The sequence below is a fragment of the Fringilla coelebs genome (assembly GCF_963513975.1).
Source record: "Fringilla coelebs genome assembly, chromosome: 1".
Taxonomy (NCBI): Eukaryota; Metazoa; Chordata; class Aves; order Passeriformes; family Fringillidae; genus Fringilla; species Fringilla coelebs.
Window position 1 is genome coordinate 138760267 of NC_140028.1, and position 18638 is coordinate 138778904.

General features: G+C 37.6%; 1 protein-coding gene across 2 annotated transcripts in view; it reads right to left on the bottom strand.

Moving 5' to 3' along the window:
- Positions 1-2248: 2248 nt before the first annotated feature.
- KIF5B (kinesin family member 5B) overlaps positions 2249-18638 on the bottom strand; it is a 34067-nt gene continuing 17677 nt past the window's right edge. The window contains exons 12-26 of one of the 2 annotated variants that reach the window (XM_084223061.1): positions 18258-18451; positions 17225-17293; positions 15911-16117; positions 14042-14185; positions 13176-13361; positions 12199-12316; positions 11792-11853; positions 11569-11678; positions 11288-11389; positions 9166-9226; positions 8997-9068; positions 8718-8822; positions 8005-8221; positions 6181-6310; positions 2249-4795 (exon numbers count right to left, since the gene is read on the bottom strand). In XM_084223061.1, coding sequence (XP_084079187.1) covers positions 4789-4795; positions 6181-6310; positions 8005-8221; positions 8718-8822; positions 8997-9068; positions 9166-9226; positions 11288-11389; positions 11569-11678; positions 11792-11853; positions 12199-12316; positions 13176-13361; positions 14042-14185; positions 15911-16117; positions 17225-17293; positions 18258-18451 — 1784 coding nt within the window. In that variant the 3' untranslated portion in view covers positions 2249-4788. Of the gene's footprint in view, positions 4796-6180; positions 6311-8004; positions 8222-8717; positions 8823-8996; positions 9069-9165; positions 9227-11287; positions 11390-11568; positions 11679-11791; positions 11854-12198; positions 12317-13175; positions 13365-14041; positions 14186-15910; positions 16118-17224; positions 17294-18257; positions 18452-18638 lie in introns of both variants that reach the window. The other variant, XM_084223060.1, reaches the window with a different exon arrangement.

Genomic DNA, 18638 nt, shown 5'->3' on the forward strand with positions numbered 1-18638 from the left:
GAAGCTCACCCTGCTGCCGTCCCACGCAAACCAGCCCCGGGCACGGCAGTGACCAGGCTGCTGCAGGCACAGAAAGGCTCGCAGTGAGCTGCGGCTGAAACGAGCCTTCCTGTGGCAGCAGATAAACTCAGTCCTGGTTTCTGCTGAAGGGTGTTTCCTGCAGTAAAAGCATTCAAAGAATCATTTACACACTCTCAAAGATCATAACAAAACACCCTCCAAATACTCGTTTGTTTATCGGATGATGAGTGATCACTTAAAACATCTGTCCCGGCAGCACAACACGCCCCTGGCCGATGGAATCGGGCCTGCTGATGAGGACGATAAGCAGACTGGATAACGCCCGACATTTACACTTTGCTGAGCTAATTCACCTTTACTTTTTAATTCTGCTCCTGACAAAAGCAAAATCAAGAATCCACTGAAAGAGCAAGTGGCTTGCAGGTATCTTCAATACGCTGTTACAAGCTGTGAAGTGTATTTGTCTTCAACTGTAGGAGACAATTTAGCTGACTTACAGGACAGGGGCTTTCAGGCATTTGCTTCTCGCATCAGGAGCTGTGGAAATAGCTCTCTTTAACACACACCCGGGGGCACCTCCGCGTTATTTCCACGCCCAGTTTTGTGGATTCAGGAACGCGGAGAATGTGGGTTATGCTGCCCTCCTTGCTGCAGGTACATATCAACACTTCCCTCGGTACCGGAGGTGGAGACGGTCGATGGATTTAGCTCTGTTCCACAACACCGCTGTGCCCACACCATGCAGAGCACAGCCTGCAGGACATGCCAGGGTGCAGATATGCCACACCATGCTGTGCAACGCCTCAGCTTTCCCTTTATAATAATTAGCCTCTTACTTTCCTTTTCAAATGCAAATAGGCTAAACAGGCTCTTTTCTTTTGTACTGTATTTTCCTTCTTCACTTAACTCTTCTGCCCACCACCCTGGACAGCGCAGCTGACTGACCCGTACCCTCTGCCCCTTCAGCTTTGACAGTGAAAAGCTCCGAGGAGTCAGCGGCTCACACTGCCCTGCCCGCACTGCTCTCAGCAAGGGCTGGGTAAAGACAAAACAATGCACAGCCCCGTGCAGAACTCAGGAAGGCTCAGGAGCTCAAAACTCCTCAGGCAAACTCTGACGTACCCATCAGTCCACAGTGATCATCTTCCAGAGGTGTTTCCATCGTCATTTAGTGAGGGTTTATTATTTCCTTAATACGTACTTAAGTGGCAGTTTTGCACATGTTAAATAGTGATTCATTTCGACACTTCCTAAACGGGTGTTACAACTCAGTGCATTCAAGGGGGAAGGCACCTAGGCCAGCCACTGAATTCCTTACCAGTTTGACAGTGCAGGTAACCACAGCTTTTCCCTGGCAGAGATGCAATAATATTTTTTGCTCACTTTCGAAAGTGATTTTAGACCACTCCATTGCTCATAAGAAACTTCAGAGTGAAAGATTTCCTTTCCTTTCTGAGCATCCCTTAGTGGCTGTCTGCAATTAAAGAGGGCTGAGTTGATCAGCCCTAGCAGATACAGAGATTTATTCAAAAGGGAGCTCTGTGACTGAGCCATCTTCTGTTAACAGAGCACACTAGGAAATATTTTACAGTATAGATCAGCTCACTGCTGAACAGTTTTACAGATGCAATTTCTCCCTCCTGAGATCTTTGCTTTTACAGTAACTGTACTGGGAGACTTAAATCATTACCTCCTTTCTGCTTTTTATATATATGCATATTTTTATAGTACAAAGCTATACATCCAGTTAAATCTCTTTTTCTGTGGAAATCATCCAGAAATTGTTTGCAGCCTTGCATAACCACACTGCTCCATAATAAACATCAGTTCAATAGCACTAAGAAATAGCAGAATCAGCTATTAACAGATACTGGTAAAGGAAAAGGAAAAAAAGCCTACAGAAGTCTACACAGAAACACTGGAAATGGATTAAACCGTCTCAACCAGAAGGAGGGGTCACCAAATCAGCAGACACCAAGTTTAAGAAAAGAGAAGTTCACAAAGCAAGTGATAACTCTTGGCAATTCCTTTCCAACCAAGTTTACATGGATTCTGGAAACAACTGTCCAAGCATGTGGATAAAAAGAGAGCTTTGAGCACCACCATACAGACAACTGCCATTACACTCAGGAGAGCCCCAAGCACAACACAACACACCTGGAGAAGATTGTTGCATCACCACATTTGACCACATGTGGAGAAAATAAATGGAATAAATACACAAAAGTTCAAAGATTTTTCTCCTCTTTATTTAAACACAAATACATTTACAGCATGCAGGTAAGTTAAAACTATATGGCGTCTTCCCCAAACCAATTGTTTTAATGCATCTTAAGTGTACTGAAGTTAAATCAGATTCCACAGGTAGACTTGTCCTCATGTCAAATTTAGAGTTACACACAGTAGTGAGTCAGCATTTAAGTTATGTAAATAATTTAGTTGTTCACCAGAAATAAATATTATTTCACCAAGTTCCTATCCTAAACCATCTTTTAAAAATATGATCTAGAGGAACAAAAAATAAGAACCACTCAAAGACTGCAAGTCGAAATAGCAGTGTTGAACATTCCCTGTATAGACTGAATACTTTCATTTACAAAATACAGTAATTGTCCTGTCTGGCTGAACTATGACAGCCAAACCAGAAAGCACAGAAAGTTGTGTGGTTTTTTCATTTTTTACATTTTAAGAGGCAGTTCTTGGTAAACTTCATAAAATGTTTAAAATAAAAAAAAAAGTTTAAATATAAAAAGGTGATGTACACTGAGCTACACGCTAGTTACTATTTAATCTAATTTTTTAAACACAGCAATTTTCAGCACCAGAACCCATGACAATTACCTACAGGAATGAAACCCCCATTCACAGGCATGAGAAAAAAATCCTGCTTCATTTGAGTGTGTTGTTTTGTTTTTATGATTGCACATTGACAAATGAAGGCCTGAAAACCTGTAGTTAACATTGAGAAAAATAATGGACAGTGCTGATTCCATGATGAGAAATTTAATTCAAAATATTTTGTTGTTTTTTTATTTTTTTCTCTCATTATGCTGCCTTCAACTGTGCTCTAAAACAACTGCAAGTTTGGAGTGTTTAGCGGCCTTAGTGAAAAAAACTGTCTTAAAAGCTGAGAACTCCAAAATAGTGGGATTTCCAACTGATACACTCAACCTTTAAAAATCAAACTACTAAAAATTCAGACTACTGTAGATATAGAAAAAAAGTGGTTCAAGGTCTAAAATTTGACTATACTCTGTCACAATATAAATATTTTGCCTATTTTAAAATATAAAAATTGAAAGTGATTTCCTGTCTGAACAGTCACAGAGTTTCTACTGTTTCCACAATAACTGAATACCCAGCAAAAAACTCAAGCCAGAACAAAAAGTTGTATTAACCAGGTCTCAAAAACTCATTGAATTCTTCCAGCAATACTAAGTTTCTTCTTTCTTAAAGACCTGGTAACTAGCTAGTTTCTATACAGAAGAAGGCTGTCCTAAAAATTATAGTGGCTAAACCCTATGAATAAGTTAAGTAAATTATACTATAAAACTTTAAACCCCGGATTCAGCTCAGTGAGAGTACCGGAGCTCAAAACAAACAAACAAAAAAAAATCAAAACCCCATGTTTTGTTTTGTTAGCCACTTTACAGGACTTTATTGCAAAGAGAAGAAAAATATTCAACAACTACTACTTTGGACATTTCATATACCTACTTACAAATGAATTACAAATACAATTCAGGGTAGCACTTTATTTTATTGTTATTTTAAACACATGCCTCTGGCATTTCTGGATACATCAGTTTTAAAAAGTTGTGTCCTTTATTTATGTATCTGAATTCATTGGCCTGTTGCTGAAAAATGCTTTTAAATTGAAAATTAAAATTTTAGTCAAAAATTCCACTACTGTATGTAATGGAATATAAAGTTACAGTTTAGATTGCCCTCATTTCACTATTACAAAATAGTGAAAGTGAACCGTCACAGATACAGACAAATGGACAGACAGGCTCATCAGAATGAAGCAGAATGTTTTCACTCCACCAGACTGTACTGTGTGCAGGAACAGGACAGATGGGATAATCCATTGCCAAAGTCTTTCTTGTAAACTCAGGTTTACTCTTATTTCCGTCCAGTATTTAATTCTAAGTCAGCCGCTGGCCGGGCACTGGATGAGATAACAGTTACAGAGCCTTGTTCTCACCCAGCTCTTTAGGTCGGTGGTGCCCCGAGGCAGCCGTGTCAGCACTTCAGGATCCTCACACTGTCCAAACACAGTTAGTTCCAATGCTCTATGCAGCATTCCAAAAGAACACTGTAATGCAGAGTGCCGCCCTAATTCAATGGGACATGTAGTGTTATGTGAAGTGATAAAAATGAAAGTATACTTAAACACTGTTGCACATTCCCTAAGACAATAAGATGTACACAAATTAAGCTAGAAAATTCGAACTAAGATTTTTCTCAACGTACATTCAGCTTGGCACAGTGCAGACTAAATTTAAGACATGAAAGACAAACTGTGTAATAAGCAGAGCTACACTTTAAGTAACATGTCATTTTTCAAGACGCCAAAATTGCACTCTAGTTGGTTTTTTTGGGAATCAGTTAGCAGAATTTGTAGAAGGGGGAAGAGCTGTACAGGCCAGGTATAATTTATACAATTTTCAAAAAATAATCCTACAGTCCCCAAAAGGAGAGATTATTGTCATGGAATGACTCCCTCTACACAATATCCAATCGTCCTCATGCTGCATTTACTTTTCAGCAACTGTAAATGAAAAAAAAATAAACCACAGAGTTAAGACAAAAAAAGCAAAGTTATTTACATTTACAGTAGACCATATCACTATTTACATGGCCTTTAAGAGCCCAGTTCTTAAACCACTCAGATAAGTGCCAATAAAAAACCCACTTTAAAATAAGAAATCACACTACACACAAAGCATTTTAGCAATGCTGTCTGCTACCAATGATTTTACAGCACCACAAACTGACTAGGTATGCAATTTGGATTGCAATAACGGAGTAAACATTACAGACAGAAACCATTTAGAGCCCAGCTCGATTTCCCACGACTGTTGCTGCTATTCCTGGCAACTCCTTGGTCATTCAAGGCAAATGTTATTCAAGGCTGAAGTACCCATCAGTTCAACCTCTTATTTACTGAGACATTTCTGAACAGAACCAGGTACCTTGACTAGTACTACAGCCCTCTTTTCTCTCAATTGGAGAGAAAGCCTGGAAAGGCCAGTCAGCTAATGAAAAGAAACAGATAGAAACAAGATTGACAGAAGCTGTTCTGGAGCCCTTCAGAAGAGGAGCACCCAGATTTCAAGCACCACACCCCATTTTAGATGTATTTCAAACTGAAGATGCAGATAATTAACTAAGGGAATGCCTACAAGACATTTATAGACACATTCAAAAGTGAAGATGACAACAGAGAATATAAAGTACAGCATTACTGTTAGATGACCAACAGATCAACTATAAAGCAGATATTAATTAAGAAGAAAGATGGTTCTGTAAAGCAACTTGAACATATTAAATACCATGCAACAAGTAATTACTTTGGAGATCAGAGATGTTTTAAAGTAAGTGTACATTTAATTTCAATTACTGAAACTGCATTTCAGCTAGGCTAACATTTTAGGTTTACTGGATGAGGACATGGATTCTTCTGTTAAATAATTCCAAATCACTGACACACAAAGCAGTGTGCAAACACAGTAAGAAAAGTAAATAACATGTAAAAATAAGGGAAATTTTATTTTATTGCCGAATGTTTTCCTGAAGAAAACCGTATTTAAAAAGATACTAGCGAGCCAAAAGAATTTAAAATATCCAATCCTTTCTCAAACAGTGGCTACAGTCTTTGACTGGTAACCAACTCCAACTGATTGTTTCCACATTTTGTTCTACTCATGCAGAACACCATCAGAATTACCGTTTTACAGCAAACACATTTAAGAAGAAAAGCAGCAGCATCTTTAGTCAGGTGTACATTATACCATTCCACTGGCTATAAAATTCTGCAAAATGGAGGAGTTTATCTGACTATTCAAGTGACTTTATGCCACAGAATGAACTGTAATAAACCTAATACAAGTAGTTTGATGACACATTTTAAAAAATGCTACAGGACAAACTTACACTTTGTCTTGCCGTCCACCTCCGCGCAGCACAACTGGCTGGCTGTTCTGAGTGAACGCACCTCCACCGCGAATTGCACTTGGATGAGTTGGAGAAGCTGCTGGATGCTGGCCAGGGCGGATAGGCTTAGCTGCATGACAAGAAATGTGACTTACAAATATACACACAACAATACCTTGGATTATTCAAATTTCCTGATATCATTAGCCAAATGTAATAGTCACAATTGAATGCACTTTGAATAAGAAAACAAGTTTAGAGGATAGCATTCTGAGAACATAACAGATTAGTGTCAACTACAACAAACCCTGGAGAATAGACAAGGTTTTGCTTTTATTGTTCCCTGTTAGAGCTTGCAAAGCTTCTGATAAGGATTATCTTCACAAGAATTATCTGTCCCACCTAATGTATTATCTTCTATGAATCCTTTTTTTTTGGCAATAAGAACTCAAGTAAGACACAACACTAAGACAGCTTCCTGAGAGTTATGTATCAGTAAGGAATCATACTTGCTGTCCTTCCCACATCTACTTATTGATAAAGTCACTAGTTACTCTCTCTGCAGGGGGTTCTGTGTACCAATACTCGACAGATAACACTGCTTCATCAACCTACCACCACATAAAAATCAAACTTGTTCTATAGCCATAGTACAAATCCAGCAGTTTCAACAGGTCATTCATAAGCTGCATACACTTAATAAACTGTATTTTCAATCAGTTTTGCACTTAGCTCTTAACAGAACATGCATAACGTATGTGTAGGACTTCACAAAGTTCTGTAATATTAAAGAGAAGCACTTAAAATTTCAGCAGGCAAAAAAGAACCTACAGGCAGCAGCTACAGCAGAGAAACACTTCTCAATTACTGCCTTACAGGAAACTGATCTCCAGGAAGACATGACTAGTTCATCTAGACATCTAATCACAAGAGGCTGTGTACCTCAGGTGAGCTCACTAGAGAATTGTTTGGTTTCTTGGAGACCACTTGAGAGAAAATTAAGACACAAAAGCACCTGTCTGCAAGCTGCCACTTGATGTGACGAAAAAATTTTAATTATTTTGCAACAGCTCTTTGCAGACCTGCAGAACATGAGCAAAATTTAACTGCAACACTCATTTTAGTCACGTGAACATTTAAGAGAAGTATACTGATGACTGAAGTCCTTCAGTTCTACAGCTGTAGCGTAATGTGCACAGTTAAGTTCTCCACAGGTCACACACCTTCTTCATCCCCAGCACTCGACAGAGTAATGGCAGGTGGAAGAGCAAAGGAATATGACTATTTTGCCTCCACCTTCCCTTGTTTTTCTGTTATTTTCCCCTAGAGAGAGCTGTGGATACTGTATGTTTTGGAACAAAGAACTGAAAAAGTAATTAAGGATCTTTGGATATTGTGGGTTTCTGTCTGCTCCTCTGCCCCATAAGAACAGGTCAGTTTTGTTGTTATTGTTGTTGAAGGCAATGGCTTGATCTTTCTAGTTTCATTGAAATACCTATTTAGTCTTAGAAATTGGAATGGAATTGGAATCATCTAAGAGATTAAGACTCACATGCAGTGAGTGTACTGTTTCTTCTAGGAAATGTAACATATTCAGGATAGAAATCTAGATTGTAAGCCTTTTCCAAAGCCAAATAAAATAAATAAAAAGCCAAACAACCTCCACATACAGTCTGTTAACCAAAATATAACTCACACTAGAAAATAGATCACACTGATATGTGAAGTTTCAATGAAGGCTGAAAGACACATATATACACAAAAACAAAACAAAACAAGAAGTAGGAGAGATGAAGCTTTGGGGGTAGGGCATTCTTTACTCACCAATTTGTGCCGAATGTCCTCTCCTGGCCATATTCTTGGATCTTACAGCTTCCTTTATACGATCTACTTCTTGCTGGTAGCGCTTGCGATCACGAGAAGCGTTCTCTTTGGCCTCCTTCAGCGCAGACTCCAGAGCTTTAACTCTTTCAGCTGTAGCTCGAAGTCGCTTCTCCAGTTTAGGAAGTTCGCAGCGCAGATCAGCATTATCACGTACCAGCTACAAAACCAGAAGTGATTATTTTCTTAGTACCTCCCTTCATAGGGAGAGCTAACCAAATACCCTCCTCGCCCCTAAAGAAGAAAAGCAGTAGGCCTACTATACTGCTTAAGCTTTTAGTAAATCTCTGGAGGTCAGTGACACTGAGACTGTCATTTGCAAAATCAGTTACTGTGGAAGAACCTGCTACGCAACAGAGAGACCTCTTCCATCTGAGACAGGCAAGCAGCCCTAGACTCACATATGCAGTCTAAACATGAACCTGGATCTCCTTCTGTTTAAATGCAGCTATTTTATTATACACCCACATGTATTTAAAACAGCTAATTAATTTATGTTACAAAATAATAGATTAAAGTTTTCCTGTATCAAGAGACACACTTAAGATGTAGAAGTATTCACTTATAGAACGTATTTTATGACCAATAGAAAGTTGCTTCTCTAATAATGGATCTGGAGTAGTTTCATTAAATTTTGAAAAGAAGTCTCACTGTACCTGCTTGTGAACCTTTGTAAGTTGCTCAAGATTATTCTCAAGGAAGGAAATCTTCTGTTTCTGTGCAGCACTACCTCCTGTATCATCTGAGTCGATCTCAGCACTCTGCAGTAACAAATACAGGAGGAGGGAGACAGGAGGCTGAGTACAAATCTGAACTTGCATATTAAGATCAAGCCACAAAAATTAAACCAAATAAATATCAGTTCCTTAACTTAGTTCTAAACTGAAATTCATGCAGCATTCCCAGAAACAAGTTTAACTACAGCAGCACATTACCTTTTTCACCCTAGTAGCCAGATCTTGAACAAACAGCTTCCGAAGATTGTGAAGAGTCTGAAGTTCTTTTGCCTACAGTTAAGGACAAGAAATTAACAAAACAACCCAAACAAACTCTGAAAGAAAAAAAGACACAAATATTGACATTTGCTTTGGAATATATTCTTACCACAGTCTCTTCCAAACCCTTTAAATCTTGCCTCGCTTGTTCCCGTCTGTCCTGCATAACCCTAAAAGAGAATATATTGTTCCTGAAATATCCTAGAAAAATTAGAAATTTTCTTTTAGAGGACTAGAGTAATTAACACTCTATGGTACAAATGAGAAAAGTATTTTGGTTGAAGTCTTAAATTAAAGATGTAACCAACAGATGACACTCAGAAATCTGTATGGCATGGAGATGGTGGGACTGGGGGAGTTGCAAAAGGAAAAGAGGGATGTATTTTTAATATTAAATACAAACAAGTACATTCAGATACATAAATTATAAAAGTTTCTAGAATAGTAAAGGACAAAACTCTCAGAGTCCACTTTGGAGTGAATATTTGGGGAGATCTTATTCTACAAATGTTCTTAGCTGTGACCAGCTGAGATGATAAGTATCATGTGCCAGATTAAAAATTTTCTTTGTTTTCTTTAACACCTCATTCTCAAGATGTTGGCAAAACCAGCACCATAAACAACAGTGTCAGTGTACAGGAATAGAACCTGATGATTATCTGTGTACAGAGCTGCTATCTTGCCAGTTAAAGTGAAAGCATTTTCTGCACAGGAAACGTTCTTTCTCAGAACTGTAAGTCAGTGCAGTTACCAAGATGACAGAATACAAGAAAGGAATGTGGACTTTTCTTTTTATGACCTGAGATTGGAATAGAAAGGCCAAGGACTGCACAAAAATGAAGTGTTCCTAGTAGTTAAAAAAGCTTCTTTTCCTCTTGGAATTTCTCCTCACTCAAGTCAGTTTCGCTACTAGTTCACAGTTAAATGAGCAAACATTTGATTTAATAAAATATTCTAAATAATGTCACTGTCCTATCCATTTTCCAGATGTCTCTGGATAAATAGTTCCAGGCATCTTCTGCAACTTCAAATTGAAAAAACTTAAGTGAATCTGCATTTTTCCTGGTCTGTCATTTGCCATGCACACTTATGATATTCAGTGGAAAACAACTGGATTCAAAAAGTCTGTGGAAGGACACAGAATACAATTTTTAGAACTTCTTTGCAAATCTTTTGAAGAGGAATGTTCCTATACAGCAGGTACTTTAAAGTGGTCAGTGCTAGATGTAACTGTGCCTACAAACTGAAATAGAAGCAATGTGGTATGTACAGCAAATCTTACATTAACTACAATAGGTTTTCTTGTCTTGTAAGTTTTGTAATCATTGTGGAAGATAAATAAATCAAAATAAGATAAAATCACAAGACCAGACAATAACAAGACCTGTTAAAATTTTTTTCAGTTAAACAGGACCAACAAACAAACCAACAAAAAGGTAAAAAAAAAAAAATATCAAGCATTGCTTCTTGGTTGCCAGCACAGATCAGTCAGGTCCCCCTGATTACTTCAAATACCATGATAAAAACACCTGAAAACCACTGTGTGCTTTAATCATAGCCAAAAAGAACTTTTCAAAGAGTACTTTTAAGTATAATATATTTTTAGCTCCTGTAAAGATAAATTTGTATGCATCAGGAAGGGGTTACAACTGATACACTTAGAAAGATTTCCAGGAGATTAAGGTCAGATTTCTAGAAGCTAAGAACTCTTTTGGAGTTTGACTTGGAAATTTCTCTGCAAGCAGAATGTAATTCCATTTTCCACTAACTTTCGAGTCTCTAATTCACTAACACATTGTATTTAGTTAATCAATGAACATGCAACTGTTTAATTTGAAGAATAAACCAATTAGAGCCACCTAACAAGTCAAATCACATAAGAACCGTAAAAAGATTAAGGGAACACAAGAACCACAGAAAGAGTAAGGGGAATTGTTAGAAGACTCTTGCAGTCTTACAGAATGCAATACTTAGCTGCAAATTGAAAAAATTAATTACTCCAATCCATAGCATACCAACAAAAACAAAACAGGTGTGGCCTTCATATATTTCATAATTTTGCTTCCTATTTTAAGTATTCATGCAGTGCAAAGGTTTTAAAAAAGGTTCAAGAAGGCCTCTTTAACAAGCATGCTATAAAATGAGAGGCACTGCATCATATTAGGTCTCTAGTTATAGAGCAAGTGTCTCCACACACATTTGTTTCATACATCACTTTTATCATCACTCACGTAAGCTCATGAAGCTTTCTGCTTTTCTCCTGATCAGTCGCTTTCAGCTTCTCATGCTCCACTCTCAGACGTTCCTGTTCAAGCATCATCTTCTGGTTTTGGCTGAACACAAAGTAAATATTTTATCAGCTGAAACTCTCAGACAGCCATTCAGTAACATAATGGAAGACAGAAGGACAGTTCTGGAGGAAACTCTCACCACTTCCTTCCACTGTACTGTGCTTCTGTACTTGCCCAGTCCAGAGACATTTGGCACCACTAAAATAAAGACAAGTACTTACTCTTGAAGCTCAGTGATGAGCTTCTCCTTTGCATCAACTTCATCTCTCAGGCTACTGATCTGTTTCTGATGCGTCTCACGATGGCTCTGAATTTGCTGCTCCACAGCTTGCTATTAGAAAAAAACAGAACATATTAAATGCTCTGAGTTACCATCAGGCTTCACTCTGGGGGGATTTGGGTTGTTAGGGTTTTCTTCTTTTTGAAGCAATGAAATTGGCTTACCTTGACTTCATTTGCAGTTTGAACCTTATTTAAGTGCTCTTTCTCCATCTCATGGACCTTTTCTAGAAGGGACAGAAAACAAAAAAACACAATTCAGCTAGGTATCTATGCAATCACATGGATGATGGCATTGATTTACCTTCCCTTGCCAACACCTTACAATTTGGAAAAAGTCCCCTCCCACCACAAAAATTAATTAAATTAGTAACATCTTTAATCCTGTCAATAACAGTTCTTTGAAGCAGCAAACATGTTTTACCATGGATTAATTCTACATGTTCAGTAGCAAAAAGCCTTTCTATAGCTCTGCTTTTCAACCTAAACAGAACAGAGCAATTCCCACTTTATATTTATCACTGTATTGTTAAAATGGTGGTGGTGGGTGGGTGTAGGGAGGCAAGTCCTACCCTGTGCTCGGAGTTGAACTAATTCTTCATTAAGGGAATCCACAGATTCTTCCAGCTGCCTCTTTTTCTGTTCCACATTCTGAAGATATTCAGTCAGTGACTTGATCTTGGCTTCATGCTTGTGGAATGAAAAGATTCATTTGCTTTGGAACTAGGTACCATGGAATTACATCTGCATAAACGGTTCATACTTTTTTTTTACACAGCAAGTAACCTCATCTCAAAACAAAAATGGTGCCAGCCAGACTCTTAGAAGAATATGACTACTCAACTAGATCTGTAATGCAGCCTTTAAGACAATGTCTTTATTCTGGGTTGGAATGAAATACATTTTTGGCTGGGAGATGTTTTGAATGTTAAATACTAACAGAGGCAAGAGTGGCCCACTGTATTTAGAAGATTGTCCTGAAATGAGCATCCCCTGATTTTAAAAGAGATGATTATCTGTATGAAAAACAATATAGAGAAATATTAAACTGCATATCTAGATTACAGTTTTAAGAAGTGTTAGAATTCACATTACTTATCTTTTCTAACAATCACATTAAAACAGCCTTCCTCACATTAAAAATAAATTTGATCTGCTATAAAAACCTCCTGGAATTTTATTCTGCTATTACCTCTCCCACTTCCAGCCTGGGCATTAGCAGGCAGAGTGCCACTAGCCAGTGCTTCTGTAAGACTTGTATTTGTAAAGAATCCTGTGATGGAGAACACACAGGCTCCAGTATTTAATACAAGTGCTACAAAAGCGTTAGCAGGCCACAGATAAATTGCAGGAATTCTGACATCCTGCCATGCAGAATTACTTAGAAGCATCCAATCTGATGAGAGAACTAAGGAAACAGCTGACTCTTATGGCTGTTCACTCACAGTGTGCTTTGTTAGGTGCCAAAACCCCTGCAACTTTTTTTTTCCCCAATAGGTTAATAAATTTAATTTATAAAGAACACTGTGCACTGTAGAGAAATATTTACCTGTGAGATCCGGAGCTGGCAGGCAGCCAACTCCTTTTCATTTTCTTCCATTTTCTTATTGCTTTCAGCTTGTGTGCCTTCTAACTGTTTGCAACGTTTCACCATTGTTTTCACTTCTGATTTCATTTTGCTAATGTACAGCCTTGCGACTGTGAATTCCTCATCTATCATGCCAGTTCCCTCAGGCTGCTGAAAAGGGTGGATGGAATAGCACATTTAGAAAGCTCACATAACAGAAGTGAACAAACAGTGCACTGGAGCATCTTAATGCCCAGGACACATCCCCAGCCTCAACTGATAACCACAGAACTTAAGAAAAAAAAAAAAAAACAACCTACATTTCGGTATTCAAAATCAGTTTTCTGATTGATTATTTAGAAGTTTGTGCAAAGACAATGAATTGCTTGAAGAAGTAAATGCAATTCACAATTTATTTCTAATACTGCTCAGAATGACTTACTGCAAGTCATTCTTGCCCTATAGCCATCTTCCAGACTTATCCTTTATTTCACGTCCTCATGCTGTTTTTAATACAAGTGTTATCCTGACTATCACTGCAAGTCAGTATTAGATTTCCAAGACAATGCCATTGATTAAGACCACATCATACAGCAGTTTGATAACAGGAATGAGAACACTGCTTCAGAAAAAAAAATACAAGCTCTTCCTTGTCTATGCATAATCAAATTCTGTCTGGGACCTGATTAAGTCACAATACAAGCAATGGAGAAGCTTATGTCCAAATTATTAATATAGATGAAGCTTCCTATGGTGGTAATTTTTACCATACTAAGAAAATATCCCCACCTATCCACAATACATGTGTTTAATACATGGCACTGAAGACAGCAGTGATTAAGTCTTACCTTGACATCATTATTTCCTACTGCAATTCCAATCTCTGCAAGATCTTTTAGTAAGGAGGCCATCATTTCTGTTGCTCGTTTCTTCTGATGGTTGGTCATTTCTTTAAGTTTCTGAAGCTCTGCATCTATACTGGCTAAAGTAACCTACAGTAAAAGAAGTTACCCTTGATTAAACAAAACACACTCTTGTTCTTGGAACTAGTGTTGTACTATTTACAGAGAACCAGCATTTCTTCTGAAAGAACTAAAAAGTATTGGGGATAGAGACCTTCAACTCACAAAATCTTGAAATTCTGCAGCAAAAACAGTGTTAACACTGCTAAACAGCATTTAGAGTCATATACAAATAAATATTGCAGGGAATCACATTTATAGAAAAAGGGTAAATGGACAGTAAGTCCAACACTTTCCACCATATTTTGGTAAATTAAAAAAATTTCACCTCTATCTGCAGAGCTCTTAAATCTTCCCTGCTTGCAAATCAAAAAATGAGAATACTCTCCCAGTACTGACATTTTACAAGTACAACATTTATTCTTGAGCGCTTTTTCAGCTGGTTTGAGCTGCTGTGGTTGTAGTGGCTGCAGCTCAGCAGCTTGCATGCTCAAGTGTCTGCTATTAGTCCACATCTCAGGCAGAGATGCCAAAAGAGGTTACTGCATGGGTTAGCAGTGCCAGATTGGGATGTTTTAATTTTATGACACCTCTGAACAGTTGCTTTCTTGCAGATTGAGTTATTTCATGACACTCAGTGGATGTTAGTTATAATATCTAGGATCAGTATGTATAATTTAAAACTACATCAATAAAGCAAACAAAAAATCCCAGCCAAAAACAAATCACACACTTCAGAATCATACAGACATACAGCAAACCTACTCCAACAGACTTTAAATGTTGCTCATAAGACTCCAACTTTCATAATTCTCTGACTTTTGGCCAAACTTCAAGTGATGTAAGTTACCAATGAAGATTACTCAGTTCAGAATACTCAGAAGATTAAAAAGAAGTTTCATGATCTTGTGGACTTCAATTACATCACTAGTGTTCTCCCAAGTCAAATCTTACTAACTGAAAATTGGAAGACAGCAACTAGAAGACTGAGACCATCTTATTATCATCTTCAAGAACAGAGAAGAGTGAGACTTGTGCCATTGTCTGCAATGCCAGCAAACATGCTGATCCTTTCCAGTACTTAGAATTTTAGGACAGTAGGTAGAGTATCAACTGCTTAAAACTGATTGAGGTTTGCCAAATAATTGGCTACCAAAACTGTCAGTTCAGAAACTTTGCAGGGATGTAAGGAGATGCACAGCAGCCTGTGAGACTGATGCTGCATCTGTATTTTAACAAGGGTTATCTTGTGGAATACATCCCCAACTACTCCTTTCAGAAAGTAAACCAAACTGCTTATTTTTGAAGGCATTAAGCTAAGTATCTCACATTCCAAACACACAGCAGGCAAATACACATTCCTTTCAAGAAAAACTGCAGCATGCTCCCTGCAACTTCAAGATTGGAAGAAGCAGATTCTTAAGTCAGGATTTCCCCAACTGCACCAGAAAGACAAACAGAACCAGCATGTAATGAAAGTGTTAAGTTTTCACACCTAGGATATTTCCGAACACTGCAGGTAGTAAAATGCTACAGGCACTAAAAAGACAAGCACTATCAAGGTCAATAATCACCATACATTTTTTTCTTAAGTTTACAGGTTTTAAATAATAATTCTCTGCAAAAACGAAGTAAGTTTTAGACTTAGGATCTCATTTTCCCTTGTGAAACCCTTTCAAAAAACTTTAAGAAGTACAGGTAAGGCAAGAAAGTCACAGTGAAGATTGTCAGTAATTTCCTATCCCAATTCCATACCGATTTTTGATTGAGTTCATCACTAAGCAGTTCATATTCCTTTGCCTTATCTTCTACTTCCTGAGACTTCTGATCATAGTTGACAGCTAATTCTTCAAGGGCTTGTAGCACCTCTTTCACTTCCTCTTTAGAAGCATCATTTTCAGCCTGAAGACGATTCAATTCTGCTTGCAGGTTGTCTTGGTCCCGTCTGGTTGATGCCAGAAGCTGCAACATTGATAGAGGTTTAATAAAAATACAACAATAAATAATCATTAAGAAAATTCCACACATATCTTGAATTTTATTAATTCTTTCAGCTGCTACAATAGCTTGTAGCACTACATTCTACATTCCTAGTGACTAGCTTCATGCAATATGGATACCAAGAACAGAATATAATGAAAAACTAAATTCACCATCTATATTCACAGTTCTTTAAGTTTTTAAATATCCTAAAAATGGAAGTGATTACAAATCAAGACATATAGGATTAGCAACTAGAAATGCACATGGAATATTCTCAAGTTCTCAAAAAAGCCACTGAACACTCATGAGTCTGGAATTATCAATAGTCTAGGGACTAAACTTCAGCATTTTAACATTGTTAGCTGGTGAAGAGTAACTAGACAAAGGGTACAATTGCTAAAAAAGCAGATTTATTTATTTACTTAAATTAGATTCAACAGTACCTCCAACTTCCTTAGTCCTTAGCCCATTCCCTTCTGAATACGCACACAAAGATTCCTTTTTTAACATTTGTGCTATAGAGAAATAATTTTTCTAATATTTTGGTTAAATGAAATTTTCATTATTAATAGGAATTTCCCCTCATTAATTTATATCCCTGGCAACATGTGCATACAAATAATTTCAATATTCTAGCAAGTGTGGTGTGAATTAACACCTAGATACTTCCTTTTTCATTATGGGCCAGTAAATTCCCCTCCTCTCCCTTCTCTCTCTGTACAGCAACTGACCAGAAGTAAACCTTTGAACAGGTTTCTTACATTAAATCAAGTTACCTTCAGTTCTGACAACCTGCTAACTCTGCATAGGGAAGACAACTGCCTTTGCATAAAATATTTCCATTTTTTCAGTCTTCATGGATACTTAAGAGCCAAGTAAAGCTGGTTTAAGTTTGGCCATCAGCACAGTGTAGGTGGGAGGAAGGAACAGGCAAAACATTTAGATAAGGCATAGAAGAGAACTATTGTGCAGCAGTAAGCTTTCATTCTACTCCCTGGTCATAAACTGAGACCTATTCCAAACACCAAAGATTTCTTTAATGGAAAGACAATGAAAATAAAATATAGATGCAAGAGCTAAATTTACCTCTTCCTGATCCAACATCTGTGTCTTCAGTTTTTCTACTAGTTGACTCTGCTGATTAATTTCTTCATCCTGCAGTTGAAATAAGACTGTGTTCATTAAACTGACAAATACCACTCAGAAAAAAATAATCTATAAGACAGCAGACATCAGGTATCTAACTTTTCTCTATTCCAAGATAATTACACAACAAATCAATAAAAGTAAAAAAGCAATTCTTTTCAGTGGTTGGACCCATTCATTGGACCCAGGTTGGACCCAGGCTCTTAACTGGAATGTATGTGTAATACACCATGCTTCAGAGACAAAAATCTTATACCTGTGCTTTTACAAGTCTTCTCCTAGTTGTTCTAACTTCCAAGGAACAATTAATATTTAATTAAAATATTTTTTTCTATTCAAATACAATACTACTGCTTAAATTTGAGATTATTTATTTCAAATAAAATATTCAAATCATGGAAAGAAAAAAAATTTTGTCTTCAAATTACTAATTTTCCCACATCCATTGTTTTCCAACTAACAAACAATACTCCTTTAGCACCAGATAACTTTTGATTTCTCTTAATCAGAATTAAGAGGAAGCACTCTCAGCAAATACTTAAACAAGCTGAGCTAACAAATTAATATTGGCAAATTAAACACAGAATCACAGAATAAGCTGAGCTGGAAAGGATCCATCAGGATCATCAAGCCCAACTCTCAGCCCTGTGCAGGACACCCTGAGGGTCACACCCTGTGCCTGAGAGCATTGTCCAAAGGCTTCTGGAATTCTGTCAGGTTTGGTGCTGTGACTACTTCCCTGGGGAGACTCTTTCAGTGCTCAACCTCCCTCCCTCTGGATGAAGGACCTTTTCTAATATCCAACCTAAACCTCCCCTGACACAACTTCAGGCCATTCCCTCAGGTCACAAGAGTGAAGAGATCTGTACCTGCCCCTTGGCTTCTCCTCCTGAGAATGCTGAAGACATATTATACAATAACATAGTTCAAGACATATTTTCAAGAGATCTTGCATTAAGAAAGAATGGCATACCTTATCATCCAGTTGTTTGTAAAGTTTGGCAATTTCTTCCTCACATTTCCTTCTCTCAGCATCAGTGAAATTGCCAGTTACTCCAATTGTGGTAGCTGGTTTATCATTAATAACAGTAATATCCTTGTCCACTGCAAAAGCTTCTAAGTTGGCCTTCTCCTTGTCAAACTGTTCATCAACTGGTACAGTCTCCCCTTAAAAGTAAACTTAATTTTAGTACTGTTAGCCATGACATATTTCCCACAAAATTACCCTTGAGAAGTATCACATATGTCCTACTAACAGTTTTACACAGTTAAGAAGCAAATGAGTTCAGCTGATTACTTGGCAAAAAAAAAAAAAACCAAAAAAAAAACCAAAAATAAAGACCACTAGATCATC